The 26,984-nt window shown below is 34.6% G+C and overlaps 1 protein-coding gene across 2 annotated transcripts in view; it reads right to left on the bottom strand.

Annotated features, from left to right (window-relative positions):
* Nucleotides 1-26,984, bottom strand: part of EYS (eyes shut homolog) — a 1,673,869-nt gene that overhangs the window by 1,553,730 nt on the left and 93,155 nt on the right. For both annotated transcript variants that reach the window (XM_049695235.1, XM_004282511.3), the window contains exons 3-5: nt 19,617-19,810; nt 18,567-18,694; nt 9,864-9,978 (exon numbers count right to left, since the gene is read on the bottom strand). In XM_049695235.1, coding sequence (XP_049551192.1) covers nt 9,864-9,978; nt 18,567-18,694; nt 19,617-19,810 — 437 coding nt within the window. The remainder of the gene's footprint in view (nt 1-9,863; nt 9,979-18,566; nt 18,695-19,616; nt 19,811-26,984) is intronic.

Below are 26,984 nucleotides of genomic sequence, written 5' to 3'. Positions count from 1 at the left end.
AAATCTTTAGTCAAAGAATAAATTTAATCAGGGAACTGAGATAACGCAGAAAGAAAGGAAAACAGTCAAGCAAGACAAAATAATATTTTAGCCATTAAACAAAGTCAAGGACCTTTAGTTCTTCCTCACGGACTATAGATAATGTTCTGAGCCATGTCCTTTGAGCTATTTTGCAGTTACCTAAACACCCACCAGGTGGAAGAAGTTAACTGTCTGCTGCCCACAAGCATGTAGACCCCAGACTGATTGGAACCAGAAGGTTGATGATGCTGACTCCCGATTATCTCACCACCAGCCAATCAGAGGAATGTCCACGAGCTGACCACGCCCTGCTCCTTGAACACTGTAAGACTCCTCACTACCCCCTCCAGGGTGGGGTACAGAGTTTTGAGGGCATTAGCCCACTGTGGCCCCCTTTGCCTGGCAAAGCAATAAAACTGCTCTTTTCTACTTCACCCAAAACTCTGTCTCTACATTTCTACTTGGCACCGGTGAACAGAGGTCGAGTTTCAGCAAGAAGGGGAGACTCTGTTTCCATGACTTTTTCAGCATCTAGTGACCACCTATATTCCTTGGCCTGTGGACTCTTCCTCCATCTTCAAAGAACATCACTCAAATTTCTGTGTCTGTCATCACATCACTTTCTCTGTCCCTTACTCCTTCTGTAGCTCTCTTATAAGAATCTTTGTGATTAAATCAGGCCCATCTGGATAATCTAGAATACTCTCCTCATATCAAGATCCTTGTCTCAATCACATCTTCAAAGTCTCTCTTTCCATATAAGATAACATTTGTCGGTTCTTGGGATTACACAAGGGCTTATTTGGGGTGCCATTATTCAGCCAACCATATGCTGGATTCCCAGAACTGTTTATGAAAGTTATGCCTTCGGTTTATTTAACATCTACTTCTGATGCACCTGTTTACAGATATTATGGCACTAACTCCTGATCATGAGCATTTAGGGAGGAAAGTAACCATCCTAAAGTTCCAAAACATGATACGAATGAGATTCATGTAAACAACTGCACTTTAAAAAGTAGTTTCACCAGTGATTTCTCCTTAATTTTTAAGCGGTGACTTTTAAATTGTAAAGATGTCTTCAAGCATGATTTTTTTCTATTCGTTTTTCTGTTTCATTATTAATGAAGACATATTGACACCTTTAGTTTATCTGAGGCATTTAAATTATTTACATTTGTTTCTTTTAAATATGAACGTTTCAACCATTCACAGAAATTGCACTAATATAGATGAATTAAGATGTCACTTCTTCTAAAGGTATTTTAATTTACTTTTTCACTTGATATGAAAATTCTGCTGAAAATAAACAAGAGAAGTGACAAAATATATGCTTATAATTTCTCCATTCTTGCTCTTATAAACGGATAAGGGTATGAAATAAATCAAGTCAAATTTTAAAAGTGTGAGAGAAGTTTTTGAATATATTCATCGCTTAAAATTTTTCCTACTATATAGTTAGTGTTAATTATTATAATTAATGAATAAAAATCATGTGGAATTACAAAGTACTACTCATTGTAAACCAATTAATTTACAACTGCATGTAGATGTGACATGGACATAAACACTAATTCCTGAGTATTTCTATTTTTGTCCTAGAACTACTATTAAGACACCTGTAAATTTCCTATACACAAAGTTCTTGATAAATAATAAAAGCTGTGTGATAACTTTAATTTCTATTAATCCTTTTAAGTTGGAAACTTTTGTTGCTTTATTACTGCTTGCTGCCTAGGAAAGCAAAGTCAAGAGGACCCAGATAATACTATGGGAGTCTAATCATCAAAAAGTTTCTAACACTTTCTGTAACTAACAACCTTAGGGCAATAAAACCATTTCAAAATTGCTTAAATATGAAACCTAGGAAAGATTTTTTTCTTGTGCTCTTTGGAAAATTTCTTTCAAGTCAAAGCATATAGTTTTATTTACTTATTTAAAATGACAGTGATTCAAATGATTAAAATATACTGAAGAACTAGAATAAAGAAGTAACTACACTGATGAAAAGTACTTTAAAACTAAAACCTAGTGTGAGGATGCTTTTCTCTGTTAAAAACTGTTTTAGGCAGGAGCCAACTTCCCTGGCAAGAATCTGAACAAGAGCAGGAATAATTACACAACTAATGAAGGACACTCAGAAGCCATCGAGAAATCTGTCTAACCTCAAGATTATCATACTAAGTGAAGTAAGTCAGAAAAAGAAAAATACCATATGATATCACTTATATGTGGAAACTAAAATATGACACAAATGAACTTATCTATGAAACAGAAACAAATATAGAGAACAGACTTGTGGTTGCCAAGGGGCAGGGGTGGGGGAGGGTTGGATTGAGGTTTGGGGTTAGTGGATGCAAACTATTATATATAGAATGGATAAACAACAAGGTCCTACTGTATAGCACAGGGAACTATATCCAATACCCTATGGTAAACCATAATGGAAAGGAATATATATATATATATATATATATATATATATATATATATATATATATTCCTTTAAAATAGATATTTTAGATCTGATATTTCTTTGTTGAAGAGGACTCTCTTGTGCATTGTAGAATGCTTAGCAGCAAACCTGGCCTCTACACCAGACATCAGTAGAAGACCCAACCCCTATTTGTGACAAGCAAAAATGTTCCTAGATGTTGCCGAGTATCTCCTAGTGGGCAAAATCGCACTTGGTTCCTCTGGGGATCTCTTGTTTTTGACCTTAACTACTCTTTTCCACAGATGTCTGCATGTCTTGGTTCAAAAGATGACAACTACTAATCCAGTCCCTAAACCTGAAGAGAGTATCTCTGAGGACTGATAAGGAATGAAAATATTGGTGTGTTCATCTGGTTGGAAGCTTGGAATGTGATTCTTGGGGCCAATAGGAAATGGTGTCAGCTTTTCTGGTCATTTTGGAGTTTGTAGCAGATCATAGTGTGAATTTTAGATTTTGTCATATTTTGTATGTGTGTTAACTCATATTTTGAGTGTTCATATCATACTTGGCTTATCTAACACCTCTTTCTTTGATTTGTTGACTCTTAAGATATTTTACATACAAATTATTGGGAGTTGTTTTATTTATCACATAATTCTTCCCACCTTTCACCAAATGCATCTCTCTCCCAACCCCATGTTGGACTGGCTTTGACTACTGCATTATTAAGAGAAAGGTCTCCTGTTAGTTTATGGAATCTTGGCTTTTCCTTCATAGAAGAGATGTTTCAAAGTTCCCATCCACTCCATTTGGCCTGACTTGCCTTTGCTGAAGTTTTGCTGCCTTTTCTGGAAGAAGGTTAGTCATATGCAAAGAAATAAGGAGATCTACCTTCATAGAGCTTAAAGTTCAACTTACTCTAGTCTGAAAGATAATAAAAGAGAGACGTGAAGCACTCTATTGTTATCTGGGAAGCTGGTTGGCGACAGCTATTAAGAAGAACCATAGAAAAAGGAAGTGACATGTATGGGCCTGGAAAACTTCAACATATTAGATTGGGCATCTAGGGAAGGACTCATTGAGGGTAAACATTTGAGAAAAGGCCTAACAGAATGGAGAATCCCACTAATCAGACATTTGGGTCAAAATATTCAGTTCAAAAGCCCTGAGGCAAGAGCACACCTGGGTTCTAGGAAATTCAAAGAGGCCATTATTGGTGTTTTAGAGGGAACTAGAAGAAATAGGATTAATTAAGCCTCTGGTTAAACACTTACCTAATCTAGCCCTGGAAAGTCTAACTATGTGAGCCTTCGAATTCATCTGTGTGTGTGTGTGTGTGTGTGTGTGTGTATGAGAGAGAGAGAGACAGACAGACACAGGCAGGCAGAGAAGAGAGAGCCAGAGAGAGAAACAGAGAGGGAGAGAGAAAGAGAGATTCGGTTTAGACTTTCTGTTGTTGAAACTAAATTTTAGAATTCTAAATTCTACAACACATGCAACTTGCACTCATATTGAATTCTAATTGGAGATTTACTTTTTTCAGTGTGAGTTTGCATAAGTCACGCTTGTGGAAACTAATTGTTAAAAAAAGATTTAACTAGAGAGGGGAAATAGAAGAGATAAATAAAATAGATGGTGATGTTAAACTAAATGAGCTTTAAAATTTGTTTTTTGTTGGTTCACCAATGTAGCCTTATAAGGACTTACACAAAGATGAAATAAAACATAAACTGCATCCTTCTATCTGTATTCCTGAACTAGTTGTAAAAGAAGAGAAACAAAAGACTGTGTACAAAGCTCTTGGGGCATTTTCTTTAATGGTATAACAAGCAGCAACCAACAATTCTGTCATAACATCAGGAAGCTATAAAGTATTTGGATAGACACAAACCAGAAATTGTGGTTCTAACTATGTGTATTAACTGTTAAAAATAAAATAAAATTTACTAGTAAATCACTGAAAGTCTAAGGAAAAGAAATTCTGAGTCATTGCTCTGAGGCAGTGTAAACAGTATATAATTGCATAGTGCCTATATTTTTAATAATGTGCATAATACTAATCAGATTTTTTAATTTAGTGGCTGTCATTTATTCATTTTTATAAACATGAAAATTACAGTTAAGTTTTTTTGCTATGAACTCAATGTTTTCAATGATTTATTCATACATAGTGATTATTAGAAATCTGACTATCAATTGTAAAGTAACAATTGTTTTACCATGAGGGCATTTATATTATTAATATTGAGAATGTAACTGACATTGTGAAAGTGCTTGATTAGAAATTCTTCATTACAATTTCAATGAAAAAGTTTACCATCTTTATGCCACTTCAATTAGAAAGAAATTGAATTGAAAATAGAGACATTTAACCCATGATAAACAGCATGGCTTAGAATGAATAAGGTTCTGACCTATGGGCTTTTTTACCCCTAATATTGTCCAGACTGTTACATTTAATATAAACTTCCTAATCTTAAAGTCATTACAGGATATGCCTTATTCTTCATATTACTTCAATTAAATGAATAATCAAAATACATAATTTTCTGATTATAATTTTAGTCTAATCTCATTAATTGGAGTAAACCACTGTCAAATTATTGGTTTATTTCATTTTAGCCTATATACACATCTGTATAATACAAATATCATCCAGACTCTACTGGCCATCAAAACTCCGATCAATCTTGGTCTTTCCTTACATCCGGGATTAACTGGGAGCCTCTCTGTGAATCCTCAAACCCTATTCTCCACAATTCTCTCTGGTTCCCTGTTTCTCTGTCTCTGTGTGTATTAATTTGTCCCTGGACCACGCAGGTCACAGACCTCAGAAACTTCATGTTTCCATAAAAGTAATTCAAATATACCAGGGAAATCTCATGTTTATTAAAATTTATAAAGTCCTAAATGATTATGGAGGTGGAAGACATCAGACGCTACATCATCTTGTACCATCTGACTCGCTCCCTCCCCTGAATATTATGCGGCCTGATATACAACCTCTTCAGATGTCTGAGCACTCTGGGAGGATGACTGCTGTAGGAGGAGAACTGCCATGACTGTTGACCTTTCCCACATCCCAGAAAGTTCATAAACAACATCTTATTTTGTTATGAGCAGCAGTTAATATCATATATATATATATATATATATATATATAAAACTAAATTGTAGTTAGACTAATACAGCCAATTTTTACTAAATATTCTGATTTGAGTATTTTCCAAAAATCATGATACACTTCAAAAGTATAGACTAAATTGGATGTATGTTCTATTATATGGGTACATTATAATTTTTAGCTATTTTTTGCTTAATTTGATTACTTTGATTCTAAAATAAGTAACAATATAGTGAATATTTCCTACAAGTTTGATGTAATCTTGTTTTCTTCAAGTATTTCTAGATCTTGAATGATTATGGATTGAAAACTTTGGGTACATTCTACTAAATTGCCATGCATTGGGTTGATATCAAGTCCTATTTTCCCTGTATACATGTGAGAACACTGTCTCATTCTTCCATGTGGTATGGAAAGGACACCAAGGATCCCGAACAAAAGTCTTTTGACTTTTCTTGGACTTGGAGAGAGAAAGCAGGGCTAGGGGTGGAGAAGTAGTAAGTTGGTGTGCAGAAGAACGCTCAGCCACGGCCCCTCCATGAGGAGGTCTCCCTGGAGGCTCCTGGGACTGTCCCAGCTGAGGCCCTCGCACCACACAAAGAAACGGGCTTGGACTGGGAATAAAATGCATGTGAGCCGGGCTGAGGGGGGTTGGGGCGTGGCTGAGTGTTGACTGCAACTCTTTCCAGGCACCTGTGGAGCACTGGCTGGGCACCCAGTCCAATGTGGGCCACTTCCCCCATGAGGCCTGCCTGGGCAATGCCTCCTAATTGTCTAAGGTTGAGGGTGAAAGGTCACACATAAGATTTTGGCCTAGAGCTAGACTCTGCATGTCTCCTTAAGGTCCGTCAATATTCCCCTATATATTTTTCATACATATGTTAATATATATACACAAGGTATTTTTAAGTATATACAGCATTATAATTTTTGTATTTTCTTCATGAATTGAAATTATGCTATTAAAAATCATCATAAATTTCTTATTTTATGCCTTAAAGTCTAGTTTACATTAAATTAATATAGGCATCACCAATTTCTTTTCTTGATATTACACTGATATATCTTTTTCCATCATTTTATTTCAGTAAAGACATTATATTTCGATTGTCTCATGTAAACAATAAACATCTGGATTATATTTATTTTTAGTGAAAATTCAGTTTGATAATCTTGGCGTATGGTTGCCATTTTTCTATGTTTTGATGAGCAGAAGCTTTAAACTTGTCCAATCAATTGGTTTTGTGTCCTTTGCTCAGTGAAAGGCCATGAGGAGTAGCCTTTGTTTTTCTGCTTGTTTTTCTTTCCTAGGAGCTTAATAATTTTATCATTTATTCTTAGACAAACTCACTGGTTAATTTTATATTTTTTAATTTATAGATTTTTAATAAACGGTCATGAGATATGTATATCGAACCCTCTTACTGCTATTTTTTCTGTCTTTATATTTTATTTCATTTACTTACTTTTTTAGACTGGTAAGGAAAAGAAGGAAAAAAATCTGAGTTGTCTAGTCCTATGTCAAATTAATTAAGCTTATAATCACAAACTCTCCCCCTAAGAAAACTCCCAGGCCAGATGCTTCAGTGGTGACATCCATCAAATATTTGAATAAGAAATAGTCCATTATACACAAAATGTTACAAGTAATAGAGGGGGAGGGAACAAATCTTCACTCTTTTTTTTTTTTCCGGTACGCGGGCCTCTCACTGTTGTGGCATCCCCCGTTGTGGAGCACAGGCTCCAGACGCGCAGGCTCAGTGGCCATGGCTCACGGGTCCAGCCGCTCTGCAGCATGTGGGATCTTCCCGGAATGGGGCAGGAACCCATGTCCCCTGCATCAGCAGGTGGACTCTCAACCACTGCCCCACCAGGGAAGCCCTCCACTCATTTTTATGAGGCTACATTAACCCTGATGCTAAAATCTGATAAAGACACTATGAGAAAATAAAAGTACAGTCTTATTATTTTAATAGTTATATATTATTATACTATTTATTATTTAAAATTTAAGCATTCTTTATTAATATATGAATACAAGTATTTTAGTAATAAGTTGAATACAGAAATAGATAAAATGTCTCAAGGCCAAGAAAAAGTTTTCTTAAGGATGCAATATTTATTCAGAATTCTAAATCAGTTACTATATTTCACCATATTAACACACTACAAAAGAAAAATGATATGATCTTCTAACTACATTCAGACATTCCGAATAAGCAATTGACAAACCTCACCAACCCTTCATGATCAAACTCAGTAAATTAGGAATCAAAGGGAACTTCTTCAATCTGATAGAGGCTATCTCCAAATATCTAAGGGTACAAGTGAAAGTTTGATTGCTTTCCCCCTAAAATTTCCCCCTAAATTCACCTGTTATTAGAAATTCTTATCAATATAATAAAATATGTAAAAGAAATAAAATATAAAGATAGGAAAAATAGCTGTAAGGGGTTTGATATACATATCTCATGGCTGTTCTTAAAAATCTATAAGTTACAAGAAAATAGAACTAACCAGGCCAATAGCATTCCTTTCTTGCTAATATTTTATCTAATGGAAGTCATTAAACTTAAATTAGAATTACCAACAAACAAAAAAAGAAAGAAAGCAGAGTCTGCAAGGTGATGAAAAGTTCAGTTAAACTTCTTAAAAGAAAAATTCAAATTGGAGTTAGAGTCAATAACATACAGGTAATTGTTGAGGCGCTATCAAAGGTGAGACCTCCCAGGGAAAATCGGCAGTGGAGGAAGAAAAACATAAACATAAATGTCAGAGATAAATACTCAGAGACTATCCTGAAACAAAACAGGAACCAAAACCAAAACATAAACAGGATAATATAAAATAAATTAAAACCAAAATGGGAGAGGCATTTCAACTAGACATTTTGCTACTCAGGAAAGGGTAGGTACATTGTAAAGGAAAAAGAAATGGTAATACATCCCTTATATTGAACACAGATATGTGTAGTGCTTGCAAGTATGAGTTCTGGAGTCGGAGTACTTTCCAATATGCCTCATCCCCATCAACATATGTGAACTTGAGGACATATTCAAAAGCTCAGTAGACATTTTATTTTTCTATAAAATGCGATGAGATTTATGTGAAGATCAAATGAGGTAATAACCATTATGATACACTATAATGCCAAATGTATTATAGGTGCTAGAGGTTATGTTCTTATACTATGTATTCTTGTACAGTAACATTATTATATTTTAGGATGTTTGCAAAAGTACACATATATATTTTTCCATGGTCCATTCCATAAGCTGGATTCACATTTTTTTCAAAATATTTTATTAAAATATTTTATAACCCAGAAAAGTAGAGAAAATAATAAAACGAACAGCATGATCTTACCATCCTTATTTGCTAAAAGTTAATTAAAAACAAATAAAGTATTACAGATACATTGGAAGTCCCATCTGCCCCATTTCACTCCCTAACCTATATCCCTATAAGTGTCTTTCTAGTAAAGCCAGTGTGTGTAAATAACCCTCATGTAAATGTTTACTCTTCTGCTATAGACTATGCAATCATAGTAAATATGGATTTGCTTGTATTTCAAAATTTTAATTAATCATTATCATAATTTACATATATAATTTTCAATAATATTTTAAAATTCAACATTATACTTTGATATTTATAAATATTAATACATGTTCACTATTTTAATCATTCTTTATAATCTCATGGTATGACTGTGCCAGGATAAATTGATCCATTTTCCTATCCATAGGCCTTGGGTTGATTCAGATTTGGAGTGAAAATTTTTGTACACATCTCTTTCAGTACAAACATAATTGTTTCTCCAATAGACCTACCTAAAAATGGAACTTCTGAGTTGTAGGATATGCCTTACCATGTGTAACATACACACTCTGTTTTTGTAAAGTCATTTCAAAAACTACCCCCACAAATAATATATTTTATGCCCTAATAACTACCAGACAAATTGTATTCCCCACCTGGCTCAAGAGCTGAAGGCATTAGTAACTATGGTTTTATATATACAGACACATATAACCAGTACTCAGTTATATACTTATTTTATAATAAATACACTGACTAGAACACTTAATAATGCCCTCCCAACATAATTCTTATAAGTTAAAAACCTCTAGTACTAAACCTTATATAACTCATATTTAAATATACAGAAAATGATATATTTATCTGGCTTATATTAATAAAAGCATTTGAAATAGGGACTGACAGAAGCTGTTGCATTTTGAGGTGCTAAGTTACTTTGCCACAAACTAAATTACTTACTCTGAATCTTCCGATTACATTGAAACACCATCCTTCATTCAGACAGTTGATGGTGAAAAGTCTGCAGCAGTCAATTACTTTCTCACAGTTTTTTCCAGTAAATCCTGGAATACAACTGTAAATGCATCACTGTAAGTAAAAAAACTTGCAATTTAAATATTTTCACAGAAGTCTATTAACAGGCTGTCCAAAATAATAATGCTTTGTTTAAATTACATACAACATTTATTATCACATTATGTTTTCAATCATTGATTTTGTCCATGCATACTTGTGTTCTTTTCGTTTGTTTGTTTGTTTGCATTCAGCCTGGGATCAGTTTATTTTATTTATTTATTTATTTTTACATCTTTATTGGAGTATAATTGCTTTACAATGGTGTGTTAGTTTCTGCTTTATAACAAAGTGAATCAGTTATATGTATACATATGTTCCCATATCTCTTCCCTCTTGCATCTCCCTCCCTCCCACATTCCCTATCCCACCTCTCTAGGTGGTCACAAAGCACCAAGCTGATCTCCCTGTGCTATGGGGCTGCTTCCCACTAGCTATCTATTTTATGTTTGGTAGTGTATATATGTCCATTCCACTCTCTCGCTTTGTCACAGCTTACCCTTCCCCCTCCCCATATCCTCAAGTCCATTCTCTAGTAGGTCTGTGACTTTATTCCTGTCTTACCCCTAGGTTCTTCACGACATTTTTTTTTTCTTAGATTCCATATATATGTATTAGCATACGGTATTTGTCCTTCTCTTTCTGACTTACTTCACTCTGTATGACAGACTCTAGGTCCATCCACCTCATTACAAATAGCTCAATTCCATTTCTTTTTATGGCTGAGTAATATTCCATTGCATATATGTGCCACATCTTCTTTATCCATTCATCCAATGACGGACACTTAGGTTGTTTCCATCTCTGGGCTATTGTAAATAGAGCTGCAATGAATATTTTGGTACATGACTCTTTTTGAACTTTGGTTTTCTCAGGGTATATGCCCAGTAGTGGGATTCCTGGGTCATACGGTAGTTCTATTTGTAGTTTATTAAGGAACCTCCATACCACTATGGAGAACAGTATGGACATACTTGTGTTCTTTACAAAGTAGAAGTTTTATTTGTTTAGAGGGAATGTGAATAAACTACATCTTCATTGAATGGTCTTAATATTACTTTTTGGAGATGTAAGAGTAAAATCAACTTTGGCCTAAATGGATGTTTAACAATAAAATATAGGTTTTAGAAAACTATTGGAATAAATGAAAGCATTATTGAAATGTGAAGAAAAATGGCAAGTGAGGTTTCTAATGTCTAGTAGAGCCATTCTATACTGATGATATGCTCTCAGGAGTTAACGACGACTCAGGAATTTTAGACATATTGTAAAGAATTACAGTGGACAGTGTATGATCATAGCTGGGCCAAATATAAGGTTTTGTTTGTTTCTTTGTTAGTTGTCATAGTTACCTTTTTTATAAAGCAATCAGGCTTTTTGAGTGTAATCTAAGTGCCTGATATCAAGCTTTGGATTGCCATGGCATCCATTGTCACACATCCACCTGGAATAAACGTATTGCCAGCTGTGTGATGCCTACTCAGGCCTAGACAAGAAGCCTGGCCTCACGTACCCTGGAGCTCCCCTTTTAGAGACCCCTGAGTGACCCAGGTAACTGGCCTCTTGAGTGACCCCACCTTCACACCTTACCCTTCCTGTTCCCTGATTCTCACTGTTAGGGTTTAAATTCACCAATAACGAGTGACCCCACCCTCAACCCCAGTAAAGCAGAGAGCCCCAGGCTTTCCTCTCTCTCTCTGTGTGTCTTTCTCTCTTCCCCCCTTGTCACAGGTCTGTCGGTGCTGGTGCCCTTTACCCTCCAGGCCCTGTGAGTATTATCAGGACTTTTCTTTTAAGTTCCCTGATGGTTGCTGCTGAGGTGCGTCTTGCGGTCATAATAAGACCCACAAGGGCCACCCTAGCCAGAATATTGGTCCTCTTTGGGGAAATGTCCTTGGGGGCTGCCACAGGTAGTGCAGACCAGGTGAGGGCCCCGGGCATTCCTAGCCAATGGCATCACTATCTAAAGACTGAGACAGACAGGAAATCAATCTGGATTCCAGTCCACTGCAGTGCATTAGCTGCAATCAATAAGGTGCTAAAGAACACACAGTGGTGTTCAGGCTTTCTTTGCCTTCACTCTCATTAATTCATGAGAAATATTCCAGTCTTTTAACTCACATTTAGTAAACTTCTGTTATCAAGTGAATTGGGCATCAAATCAAATGATAATATGTCTCTCTAAATTACACACTAGAGGATTATGACCAAAAATTATACTTGTTAAAATGAAGTTGTTACAAGCTGAGTTAATAATAAAATGAATTGTACCATATAGTCATTATTTTAAATTTATTAAGTACACTGTATAATTTCATAAAAGAACCAAAGGCCACATTGACACAGTCCAACGAAAATAGCATCAGTAAAACACTTCAGTAATTCACCTTTCCTGCTGTTTGAGGCTCAGCTTTGCAAACTCACCTCGAGAATTAAATCATACCTTCATCCATCAGGAATAACCATGCATTTTTTTAAAGATCTACAATGTGCCAGCCACTAGGTTAATTATTTTCACAAATTTATTATTTTCTAATTCAATTTTCATAATTCTTGTGTGATATTAATTATTACCACTATGATATAAATGAGGAAATATATTCAAAAAAGTTAAGTCAGTTGCTTTGGTCATATGACTAGTTTTAGAGCTGTTATTAAAGTATGATTTAAATTTAAATGTATTGTACTCTTCTACTCCACTGATGAAACCTGTGAAGCTATGCTTACTTTGCTTCTTTTATCCTGAGGAACTAACCAGAGATCCAGAAATCATTCCAAGTACCATTTAGTTATGAAAGGTATCATGTTTACCTTTTCTTAATCGGGATGTGGATGGCAGAAAGAGGGAAGCAACAAAATATCCTAAAATTGTGATGAGTTATGCCTATCATGTTTTAATTTTCCTTTTAAATGGGAATGAATTAAATTGGACAAGACTAGCTATCAATATACTCACTTGTATTTGTATTATTCTGGAGTATGGTTTTAAAAGATGAGAGCCAGGGCTATGAATTAAATGAAGAACTAATATTCAGTCATTAATGAGACCAGGTTGACAGACTGCTAGATGAAGATTAGGCAACAGAATCTCTGAGAAAGATGTTTCTAAACAATCCAGGGCTTATTGATCATGAAAAATTGTCCCAAAATGTTAGCACTATCATTACAAACCAAGAAGGAAGCCCCAAAACACCATATGTGACCCTTGACCCAGGGAAGTTTACCCCAAAGGCAGAGGAAACCTGTTGAGTTTCAGGTAATCAACCATCATATGCCTCCACTACCCTCACCCCTCCCACCCCCATGGCTTGAAATCTAAGAGAAACTCCAGAATCTCATTCGCAAGGAAAATTACATCCTCATAACTCAGTCTGAGGTCAGGGAAATAAAACACTTAAATAGCATTCTTAAATACATGATACGATGATCAGAGAGTGCAAACATTTAAATCAAGGTTTGTAGGGTGTGCAGTTACAGTTCACGATGAATAATAAGACATGACCATGGGGAATGGGTCAAGATTAGATGGAGGAGGAAAAAAATTATAAAATAACCATCAAAGGATTTAAGCAATCAGGTAGGTTGATTCCCAAGATGGATGCTGAAGTCATCAAGAAAGATGACAATAGTTGTAGAGAAAAGGACACAAGCCAGATGCTAGAGCCATAGTCGGGGATGGACAGGACCTGAGAGAAGAGGAGATGCTTGAAAGGAGCCTGGGGACAGAGAAACAGAGTTAGGGAGAGAATGATCTATGGAATAGCTATGTGCTAAAAATAGACAGGCTTTTGAGGGGAAAGAAAACTGGTCTGGATACGGCAACAATGGCAAGGCTACCTACACTGTTCCTCAACAGATGTACGCAGGTTGTGGGTGAATGGATAGAGCCACCAAAGAAGACTCCAGGTTTCAGCCAGAAAAAAGAAAGGAAGGTATATAAAGAGAGTGTGGTGTTGCAGAATTTGCTGCTGACAAATGAGATCCCGAGGGCACAGCAGAGAATATTGGATATTGAAGTGTTAGAGGCTGTACAGAGCAGTGTGGGGCTAAGATTGATTTGATCAGGTATGAGCTGGAAGACTTGGAGGTTACAGGATACTAATTCAACCTTTATGTATATAGCTCTGTACTAACTTCTGTTATTATGTTTTGTTAGTTATTATTCACAGGGAAATTAATAGGTTCAGGACGAAGAGAAGAAATTATACATATATTCTCAAAATGAAGCACATAGGGGGCCAAATTTAAGGATGACTTCTGTCAACTATAACAGTACCTGAAAATATAAAATTATATGAATAAAGCAGAAGGTCCTCTTGATGAAGAAAGGTAAACAATGTCCCAGATATCTTCAGTTGGAATAGAGTTTATAACCACAATCTGAAATTTTAATACTGTGGTTAAACTTTAACAAATTTTTTACCATGTTAAATTTCAAATTTCAGAATGATTTATTCAAAAGGAAAGCTTAGCCTTATAAATATGGCTATTGATTTCAAGGAAAGAAAAATGTAGCAACCTAGCTTTTGAGATAATTAACTCCAAGAGATTGAGGTTTCCTGTTAGTTAGGAATTATTGGGTGACCAAGTTCCTCATCCAAATGTGTGATTGCTATTTTTAAAAGGATTTTTCAAAATTAATGTGAAAATATAACTTTATTATTTGTTGAAAGGAAATATGTTGACCTATATATGTCTGTGTTACATTGTTCTATTTCAAAGTCACAGTGTATGCTTAATTAGGTATACTTGTGACAGACACTGAAAACCCTAACCCCACCCATGGCTGATGTGGAGAGACATCATACAGACTAATGAAATGCTGAAACTGATGTGAGAAAAAAAAAAAAAAGTATGTTAATACACTGAATTGACACTTAAGCAGCGCAAGCTATAAATGCAACTCTGAGTAGGAAACAGGAAAAAAAAAAAAAAACAAGCTGAGAGAATAAAATAGAACGTTATTATCCCATGAAATATCTTAGAATTTGAGTGGAGAAAATAAAAAGTTTAGAAAGCAAAAACATGTATATATAACATAATTTCTGATTTTTTAAAGCCATAGTACTTATTATTATCTAGTTTATGGTGTCTTTTACAAAGATAACTCTCGATAAATATTTTTTTAAACAATTGATTTTAAGGTTGGAAGAAAAAAATGATGTAAGAGAAAGACACTAGCTGGTTGCATTACTCTCTATTTCCTGATTCGTGTTTCTTCATTTTATTCTGAATATTCAGAAGGCAATCATCTTTACATTAGACAATATTAGAGTCACTGCATTCAGTAAATATTAAAATAGCTAAGTGTGTGTGTCTCTGCGTGTGTACTTGTGTTTGTGTGTGATTGTGTGATTGTTTGTGATGGCAGTATCAGAACAGTGGGTCCTGACACTCTTCAAAGCCCTTGTGTGGTCTGGTGGGACATGCACTCCCATCCCTGGTGTGTAGTGGAGAATGTAGAGTACTGCTCTCTCCAGTTGTGATGCCCTGCCCTCCAGTGCCCTGCGCCTTCAGCCCCCAGCCTCCAAGAGAGAGCTAATCAGGACCTGGAAGGCCTCACTGGAGCTGTGCTGGGCAGTGCCCTGGACATCACCTCTCACATAGGGAAAGGGGGCCCCAGAGACTGCAGCTTCAACATTGCCTTTGAAGGAGCTTCCGGGCTATCCACTGAGCTCCTGACAAGCCCTCACACCCCTAACTCCTTGCCAACACTCTCAATTGCCCCACTAGGATCTAACTTCAAGGCCATCAAGGTGAACCACTTATCACCATTTACCATGGACATCTCAAGAAGCCAGAGGATTCTCAGGAGGTAATTTTATTTCCTCTCTCATCTGATCATAGTAATTTAGACCTAGTCCATACATTCAAGTAGAGAAACTGATAGCATTATCACCTTTCTGTTCTCCCCTCTTCATTTTACTCCTTTCCAACCCCACACTTTTTTCCCCAGATTCATAATAAAAAAAGTAAAAGCTTGGGTTGAGATGTGTGGATGAAGTAGGCGAAAAGGTGTAGGAGGATTTTCTGCATTGATGCTGTTTGAACTCAGATCAGCATCTCTGGAGAATTTTGTAGAAATGCACATTTGCAATCCCCACCCCAGACTGACTGAATTGGAAACTCTAGGGGAAGGGAAAAATGATCTGTGTTTTAAACAGCCCTTCAGGAGTTTCTAATGCAGCTAAAGTCTGGTACAGCTAGTGTGAGAATCACTGTTCCAGAAACACATACCTTCTAGTATAACAATGCACAGATAAATTTTTAACTAAAGGCATTTAAGTCAAAGGGTGTTTGATTTTCTCATTATTTTCAGTGATTCTCTTAATCTCCTTTGAGAAGAGAAAAGTCGCTTTCAAGACTATTTTTTTCATTGTTTCAACTTCATGTTTTATTAGTTTATATTGATCATATGACCTTTATTTCATGTGAGTCAAAGTTAGCAACTTTTTTGCACTGTCATTGGTGAGTTTGTGGATGGGAGAATCTGGGGGCTGGAAACTGTTTTGTGTTCCCCATGTTCTTACTGATTTCTGAAGCTTGGGTTTTCACTCATCATTCAAATTAGTCTGTGTTATTTCTGTCCTTTGAATAAGTTTTATTTTTACTCTCCTGTCACTTTTCTTATCTTTCACCCTCTTTTAATCAGTAGTCTAATTTAATCAATAGAGGGGACAATGTTTTTAATTAAGTAGATTCAAGATGAGTGAGCACAATGTATATTGTGCTCAATGTAAATTTTTAAAGAATGTGGGCAATCTCAACAATTAGAATGCATACAGTGGCTCATATTAATTTCACGAGTAAGTTTACTTCAAAGTTGTTACAACTAGTTACTTATTTGACATATTTCATCCATCCTAGGGAAACCTAACTTAAATTTCTATAACTTTCATCCTATCTAAAACATGCTTTACAAAGCATTCAAGATCAAACCCCATCATTTTAAAATTAAATATATTAATTAATAATATAACAGTAAACTGAGTGATGACAACAATGCCTCTAGTTATCTAGTTTTCCCTTTGATGATAAAATATAAAACAAAGCCTTCTAGACAACTAGAATAATGCTAATAATAAAAACCAATAAAAGCATCATACTTGATAAAAAATATACATATATGAATGCATATTTACCTATATTTATATAATGCTATCTATATTTTTAAAGCTGATCACTTTTCTAAGTAGACTCACAAATATACTAGTCCTATAAGGCTCAGAACTAGAAATTATAAATTAAAAAGCCAATATTGTTAAAAGGATAATAGCTCGATTTATAGGTAAGCTAATATAAGATTGAATGCATCCACAGATTTGACTTGATGGGTTGGATGTTCTAAGGTCTTTATATATTGAGGAGGTTTCTCTCCATTCACTTTAGAAAATGTAAAATTTTAAAAGCTTAATATGTTTTTTAACTTTGCATTTAGATTCTTTGAAATTGATGAAAATAGTGTCCACTGTACATCTATAATGGACATGCATCTGTGATATACATGCAGGGTTTTTTTCAGTGTGCTTTTAAGGTTTTCCTGTACCACAGCTTTTATTTTTTTATTTTTTTTAATTTTTTTTTTATTCAAACAGAAAGTCACAAAAATTATAATCATCCTCATCAGTTCACTCAGTCCCTACCACAGCTTTTAATGTTCTGCTTTTATGGATATTCTAAAAGTTCTGAGCTTGTTTACTGCCCTTCAATAATGCCTAACAGAACTTTCTTTAAGCAGATAAAAGTCTAGCAAGATAAAAGTCAAGCAAGTGTGAAGAGTACAAATTACACTTCTTGACGGTGTGAGAAATTAACTATAAAGCTATTTAAAATGGTCTAAAGTGATAGGCCCAGATAACTAATTCACTTCTGTCATTTACAAATCGGTAATTTTTAACAAGTCTTTATGTAAATAAGACACTGTTTCCTAAAACTTTGCCTAAAGATCCTAAAGGAAAACTCTCAGCTGAGGTCTGTGAATTGCAGGAAGAGACAATGGGTCTATACTTTCAAACAATAATAGCAAGGATGTGTGTGTACAGTAGAAATAATACTGTGGGCACTTACATTATCTCTTCCTTCTAGACCTTCAAATATTATCCAGCTATCCTAAACATCTTCATTACAAAACAAAATAGATGTTTTAGGATGGTATGCCCAAATTATGATTAAGAATTGTTCCAGGGCTTCCCTGGTGGCGCAGTGGTTGAGAGTCCGCCTGTCGATGCAGGGGACATGGGGTCGTGCCCTGGTCCGGGAAGATCCCACATGCCGCGGAGTGGCTGGGCCTGTGAGCCATGGCCGCTGAGCCTGCGAGTCCGGAGCCTGTGCTCCGCAATGGGAGAGGCCCGCATATCACAAAAAAAAAAAAAAAAAAAAAAAAAGAATTGCTCCAATATTTATTTAAAACCAATGCCACAACATTTAAACATTTCATAGAAAAAGCATTAAGATTTTTCTACTTTAACTGGAAATAAAATATTATAAGCCATTAAAGTTTTTTAAGCTTAAAACAGAACATTGTTTTATTTTTGTCCACAGGATTTAAAATTTATATATTTTTGTTGAAAAATAGGAAGTTAATTATACCTGCAATGATAATCTTTCTCATATTTCATACTTGTGGCACTAATCTTGCAAGGAAAAGACTCCAGTGGTGTTTGAAGTTGCTTACAATGCTTGACTGTACATATTGGTGAAAACATGCACATGATATCCTAGAAAAGATTAAAAAGTATTTTTTACAAAAAAAAATCTGTATATCTCAAAGATAATGAAAGGATTCTTACATGGGGAGAGATGGAAATTATTTTCATAAGCAGGTAGTAGAAGTTCTCACTCAGTGCAACAATGTGGAAGATTCTATTTTCCAAAACGTCCCAACATTGTTTCCCATGTCACACACTCTTCCTACTACCTTATTTCAACGTCCCCCTAATTGAGAATTGGGGCCATATTTACCCCCTTGAGTGTAAGCAAGCTGTGACTATGGGGAAAGGATGCTCTGTGACTTTAAAGGCTAGGTTTAAAAAGGACATACAGAGTCTGGTTATCTGGGAATGCTTGGAACCCAGCCACCATGCTGTGAGGACACACAAGCCACACAGAATAGTTTTATTTAGGATATGGCTGATAGTTCCAGTTGAGGATGTGGTTGACAACCAGCATTGACCCCTGGACATGTGAGTGAGGAAATCTTTAAGGTATGAATATTAATTCATATTATGAATGAATCTTACCAAAATGAAAGATTGTCATTTGTGGGAACTACTAAATTATTTCCTATTCTTATTTATTTAACTATTAAATAAAATGTTAAAATGCAATAATATAAAATAATCAAATAAAGAAAATATTTTTAAATAACTAAAAATGAAAAGTTTACAACATTATATTGTTCATAAAGGAGAGTTCTGTCAGAATAACAAAAATTAAAATTGAAGAGTAGTTTTGAGATTGGGGTTTCTATTTAAAATGGGAACAGTGAAAATAAGCAAGTTAAATACATTTTCTGATGTTCCTGAGTTTGAAAATTACAATATGTTAATTAGAAGTTTAATTATTTGTACTTTTCAAACAGCTTAGTAATGGTAAAATATATTTTAAAACCACTCCCTTGTATGTCAGATTCAGACTTACCGTTGGAATATCAGTGCAGTCAGTAACATTCTGACATGGTTTTGGTGAACACTCATTGACATAGGTTTCACAGCTTTGATTGAGATATCCTTCTTTGCATTCCAAAATGTAAGCTGAGCTTTTATTTTGACTAATTTCTCCTTTCCAACAAGACTGAGAAACACAATGTTCCATTGACTCCTCACAGAATGGACCTTAAAAGATGAAACACACACAGAAAGAAAATATGAACATAGGCATGTACAAAAACTGGTATAGAAAAAGTCTCTAGAGTTCATGAAATCTTCTTAAACACGTTTATCATGGTATAATTTACACGTCATAGAATTCACCCACTGTGAATCTATAAATCAATAATTTTTGCAAGTGTATATAGCTATTGGACCGTCAGCACTACCCTGTTTCAGCACATCTCCATTACCAAAAAAGGGCTTTTTTATGGTCACTCTTTGTCCCCAAATCCAGCCTCAGGCAACCATTAATCTTTCTGTCTCTACAGATTTGCTTTTTCTGGGCATTTCATATAAATGGAATGGTACAATATATTGTCTTTTGTGATTGGCTTCTTTCCTTAGAATAAAATATTTGAGGATTTTTCATGCATGTATCACTACTTTTACTCTTTATTGCCAAAGAGCAATTCAAAATATATATAATATTTTGTTTATTCATTCACAAGTTGGTAAACATTTTGGTTGTTTCTACTTTTTAACATTTTTATTGAGATGTAATTGACACATAACATTCTTAGTCTCAGGTGTACAGCATAATGATTCAATGTATGTATATATTGTGAGATCATCATCACAATAAGTCTAGTTAACATTCATAACCACACACAGTTACTGTTTATTTTTTCTCGTGATGAGAACTTTTAAGACCTACTCTCTTAGCAACTAACTTTTATGAGCAATTAATTCACTCACAAGTATTTGGGTGGATATATACTTTAGTAGCTCTTGCACAGATTCCTGACAGAGAAATTGCTGAGGTGTAAATTTATTTGTAACATTTTTTTTTTTTTTTGCGGTACGCGGGCCTCTCACTGTTGTGGTCTCTCCCATTGCGGAGCACTGGCTCCGGACGCGCAGGCCCAGCGGCCATGGCTCACGGGCCCAGCCGCTCCGCGGCATGTGGGATCTTCCCAGACCGCGGCACGAACCCGTGTCCCCTGCATCGGCAGGCGGACTCTCAACCACTGCGCCACCAGGGTAGCCCTATGTGTAACTTTATAAGAAACTGCCAAACTGTTTTGCAAGGTAGCTGTGCCATTTTTCATTCACACCATCAATCTGTGAGAGTTCCTGTTTCTCACATTCTTGCCAACATTTAATATTGTCCATTTTCTTTATTATAGCTCTTCTAGTGGTTGTGAAATAGTATCTCAATTCAATTTGCATCCTCATAAGAATAAAGATTTTGAGTAACTTCTCATGTTTATTAACCATTTGTATGTCTTCCTTAATGAAATTTACCTTCATATATAGAGAATATTTTAAATTGTGTTATTTATTTTCTTATTATTGAGTAGTGAGTGTTCTTTTCATATTCTGAATACAATTCTGTTATGATATATGTGACTTGCAAATATTTTTTCCTTGTGTTGCCTTGACTTTTCATTTTCTCAGTTAGTGACTTTTGGATAGGAAAAGTTTTTATTTAATTAAGTCTAAATTATCAAATCTGTCTTTAACTTTATTAAGTCCAACTTGTAAATTTTATATATCATGGCTTTGTTATAATATCTAAAAAGTCTGTCTAACCAATAGTATAAAGATTTTCTCTTATGATTTATTAGACATTATTATCAATTTAGCTCATAATTTAGATCTATGATCCCTTTGATTTTTTGCATGATGTGAGATAAGGATATGTTATTTCATATATATGAATAACATGTTGTTCTATATATGTATAATTTTTTACATGTTGATATATAATTGTCCAGGCAACATTTTTTTGAGAAGACTGTTCTTTTTCTATTTAGTTGCCTTTTTCACTATTGTGGAAAAACAAGTGATCATAAACATGAGTTCACTTCTGGACTCTCAATTCCTTCTCATAAGCCTATATACTTATCCATATGCAATAATACACTGCCTGGATCAATGCAGATTGATAGTAAGTTTTGAAATTTGGCAGTCATCAAACTTTTTCCTTTTTTAAAAAATTTTCAGTCCGTATAAAGTTTTGTATAAGCTAGTCAATTTCTTCAGAAAAGCCTCCTGGGATATTGACAGGGATTTCAATGAATCAATAGGTTAAACTGGGAAGAATTACCATCTCAAAAATATGGCGTTCCACTCAATGAATATGCAATACCTCTCCATTTGTTTAGATATTCTTTCATCTCTCTCCCAATGTTGTATAGTTTTCAGTTAAAGTCTTTCATTTAATTAATTAAATTTATACCTAAGCATTTTATCCTTTTGATACTATTATAAAGGGAAATGTTTTCTAATTTAATTTTTGAAATTTTGTTGCTAGTATATCAAAATACAATTAACTTTTGCATTTTATCTTGTATCCTGAAAGCTTTATAAACTCAGTCACAAGTCTGGCAGTTCTTTTTTTGCATTTCTTAGTATTTTCTACATAAGATATTATGACATCTGTTAATAAGGTAATTTTACTTCTTCCTTTTCAATCTGTATGTTTTTCGATCTATTTTCTCCCTATCCAAGTCTGCAACAACCTGTAAAACATTGACTAGGTAGTGAAAGTGGGTATCTCTGTGCTGTTCTCGTTCTTAGGGGAAAATCTGCCAGCACTACTTCATTAGGGTGATATTAACTGAACAATTGTCATAGATGCTTTTTATCAGGTCGAGAGAGCTTTGTTCTTTTTCTAAGCTGTTTTAGTTTTTGTAATGATTGTGTGTTGGATTTTGTCAAATTGTTTTTGTCCTGGTTTTATGTGGTTTTGTCCTTCATTCTAGTAACGTTAATTTATTTTTAGATGTTAAACCAATCTTGCATTCTTGGAGAAAATTCTACTTTTTTAGAGTACAAAAACATGCTTTTTGTGTTTCTGGATTTGTTGTGCTCATATTTTGTTGGGGATTTTCAATGTATATTCATAAGTGGTTCTCTTACTTGTTTTTTGCCTGGTTTTGGTATAAAGGTAATATTGGCCTCATAAGATGTGTTCAAAAGTCTCCCCTTTACTTCTATTTTTTGAACATTTCATAAGGATTATGATTAAATATTTGGCAAGTCTGCATCAACTATCTGTTTCTTCTTGAGACAATTTTAGTAATTTGTGTCTTTCCAGAAATTTGTCCATTTCATTTAAATAGTCTAATTTCTTGGCATAATGGAGTCCGTGGTATTTCCTTATAATCCTTTTAATTTTGACTGATCATTATTTATGTCCCCACTTTAAATTCTGGTTTTGTTAATTTGTGTCTTCCTTGTTTATTTCTTGGTCAGTCCAACTAAAGATACGTCAGTTTTCTTTTACTCAAAAACCAATGCTTTGTTTCATCAGTTTTTCTTATCCATTTTAACAATTTTTCTCTAATCTTACCACTTCCTTTCTTTTGTGTGTTTTGGGTTCAGTTTCTCTTCTTTCTCTAGTTATTTAAGGTAGAAGCTTAGAATATTGATTTAAGACCTTTTCCTTTTCTAATGTAGGAATTTAGAATGATAAAATTACCTATAAACCTTGTTTTAACTACATTTCATAAATTTTGGTATGCTGTGTATGTTTGTATTCAATTGTAACGTTTTCTTTGACTCAGGTTATTTTAGAAATTTGTTTAATTTCCAAATATTTGAAGTTTTCTCAGAATTTTTCTGCTGTCAATTTCTCATTTAATTCTGTTACATTTGGAGAGTGTGTTATCATAATTTTAATTCCTTCAGGTTTATTGAGGCTGGTTTTGTGGCCATGATCATCTGTTTATATAATGTCTATCAACAGCAGAGCTGAGTACTCAAATACTTGGCACTGGATGCAATGTGAGAGTGGGCACTTCCTGAAAGTCTGTGCCCTAAGAAAGGCACTTGCCTGCCTCTAGTCCCCACCCTGAGATCATGCGAAAAGAACAAATAAAGTACTGATGTTAAGGTCCAAGTCTGGTAGTTCCACTGCAGCTTCCATGAGACTGGAATCAATGTCTGTTTCATTGCTGAGCTGAGGTGTTTGTCGGATTCTGTTTAGCACATTTCCATTAGGCACCTCCTACTGGTTATAAAAAAGTACCCATGGTACTGGCCTTGCCATATCTGTTAAATCCTGGATTTCAAAAGCACAATTTACTCTTTTACTCCTTGTTGGATAATGAGTAGGTTTTTGGACAATTCATACTTGCTGGGGAGAGCTGAAAAGGGAAATATTTGACTTCCTACTAAAAATGGCACACCTGGCCTCCAGAAATTATCTACTGAAGTTAAAAAAAAACATATTTGTACTTCAAGTTCATAAACCTTGTCAACCAATCAGTATATGACCGAAGGCCAACAGTATACAACAGGTTCATTAAAAAATCTTTATATAAAACTCACTCATTATTATGTGAACAAGAGCATCAAGAAACATTTAGCTACAGAGAATTAAGTTACTTAGCAAGAGAATACAAACCAAAAAAAAAAAAAAGAAACAAAAACAAAACACTTAGAAGAAGATATGCTGTTAATTGATTTGAAGTTTGAATCGTGTGCCAAATTCTAAAATATAAGGACATAATAGCAGTTTAAAATGTTGAGTGACCACACCACTGGCATTATGATATTAAAATAACTCAACTTCTATTCTGAGCACATGAAGAAGAATGAACATGCATTTCTCAGTGGTGTGATATATTAACATATTATTTTATTAAATATTTGTAAGAAATAACATTTAATTATATTTAAGACATCAGTGTTAATTGGCTCCATGGTAAGAAACTAGCTGAATGACCCTACCTCATATTTAGGTAATGCTTGGCATTTCCATAGCATTTATATCCATACAATTTGATAAAATCCTTAAAGACAAACTTGGAATTTATAAAAGGCCATTATTATCCAGTTTTATAGTTGAATTTTTTTAAGTAAAAAACTAATTTTGCTAGAGGTTGAGCAACTTGCAACATGTCACACAGTTGGTTAATTAATGGCAGATTAATAATAAAAATATGTGAATTCCACCTAACCCTATTATAATTCACCACAACACATGCCCACTAGATCAGTTCTGTAAAAAAGGGTAGAAGACTCATATATTACTTCATTATTAGCATTAGTCCAATATCCCCATTCTAGGATACATCATATGTAAAATATAAAATGACATAAAAATAAATAAAATCTTACTTTGGCTTCTTGTACAAACAAACAAAATTTTCCCAATTTATAAATATATCTCTGTGGATATTTGTAGTGGCAGTTTACAAGGTAATCCACAGGATAAAGTAGTGAACAGTGAAATGTGCATTTTTCAGCACTTATTTTGAAATAATTCGCATAAAGTTGCAAAGACAGTACCAAGAAGTCTTGGGTACAGATACATCTTATAGAACTATAATATAGTATCAAAACTAGCAAATCAACATTAGTACAATGTGTGGATATGGTTCTATGTCATTTATCATGTGTAGATTCAGGTAACCACCACCTCCTTCAAGGTACAGAACTATTTCATCACCACAAAGATTTCCCTTATGTTGCACCTTCATATTCTCACTGGCCCCTATTTGCCCTGCTATTTTTAGCTACTGGCAACCATTAATTTTTTCTCCATCTCTACAGTTTTGTCATTTCAATCATATTATGTAAGTAGAGCCATACAACGTGTGACTTTTTGAAACTGGCTTTTATTTTTCCACTTATAATGCCCTTCATAGACTCTTAGTTCTATGGACTTAGCTTTCCCATTGGAAATTTAAAACAAACACTTATACAAAGTTGGTGTGAAGTAGCAGAGGATGAGGGCACACAACCAAAGTGGGCAGAAGTGACCCACGAGATGCTGAGGAAGTAGCCAGCAGCCAGATTGCCAGCTGACATCTCGCTAAAGACAGCCACGATTTTTGGAACTATGTGGTGAAGACAGTAAAGTTCATCTGTTATTCCAAAGCCTTCGAAGCCATCTTTATATGCCATACATGTTCTAGCCAATGAAATCCTAATAGAAATTCTGGGTGTTCAGTCCAGGTCAAAGCCTTTCCATCTCTCATCCTTTTTGCTCTAGCCACTTGGACGCCACATATTCCATTTGGTGACTCTAAAATATTCCAGATGCTTGGATTCCTAAGTCAATACTTGGGAAAGGTCTACCCTGCAGAGGCAACGGATTTCCAATGACTTGTCATGAGAAAATCATTGGGTTAAGGTGTATTTGTTGAGTTAATGTAATCTAGCCTAATATGACAACTACAGAATATTTTACCAAAACTGAGATTTTGCAATTATGGGAACTTAAAACCTCTGGTATTGGTTTAATGAGTGGTGGGCAGCAAGGAAATGTGAAAGGCTGAAAATATGATGACCAACTTTACAAAGTATCACCTGACATAATTTGAGAGGACTTGAAATGCCTGCTTATTCAACAGCTATAGAAGAAGTTGGAAAACACAAACTTAGTAGAATGATTCAGTTGCTATTAACTGCTTTTGATAAGATAATAAATGAAATAAATACACTAGAGACAATCTGCACACAAATAAAAGAATGAAAATATTGGGGAGCAATATTAAGAATAAAAATGAACTATGACTATTTGTGGGCACGGTTTGGTACAGCCTAGAGGAATATATTTGTTCTATTTTTTCAATGTATTAAAGTGTTTGCATGAGTCCCTATGTGAAATTAACCCCTTTTATAGCAAAATATGGAGCATTAAAAAAAAAAAACCTGTTCAATGTAAAAAGAATTACTGGAGGGTAAATGCAAAAGTGGGTGATGCATCTTTTCATTTTAGACTTAGCAAAATACATATACAGCCATGTACATATAACACACATAATACAAATAATTTAAACTAAGACATTAAGCAGCAATCTTATTAAATCAATCTAAGTAAATTTTACTTTAATGGAGATCATAACGGGGTTTCTATAAAGCAAACTATCTCCACTATCCTAATAAGGTGCATATATCCATAAAAATCACAATAAATAGAAGATCATTTTAGATTGCAATGTTTTATCATTATTTCAGTAAGTTTTTTTGGTCAGTCCTCTTATGAAATGTCAAAAGTTTCTAAAGCAATTCTGTATAAAATAATGCACAGCAGTTAGTTGAACATTTTAGTCATGCAAATTCATTTTAGTCTACTTTCATGTAAGAACAAAGCTATTATGCTCTATGGATAGGCAAGAAAACTGAAGAAAGACAGCTAACTTGTTGACTCCTGTTTATTACAGCTTTAAGACTTTGTCAA

This window comes from Orcinus orca, chromosome 12 (genome assembly GCF_937001465.1).
Source record: "Orcinus orca chromosome 12, mOrcOrc1.1, whole genome shotgun sequence".
Lineage (NCBI taxonomy): Eukaryota > Metazoa > Chordata > Mammalia > Artiodactyla > Delphinidae > Orcinus > Orcinus orca.
The sequence above is the reverse complement of the archived record's forward strand: the minus strand, read 5'-3'. Positions and strand labels throughout refer to the sequence as shown.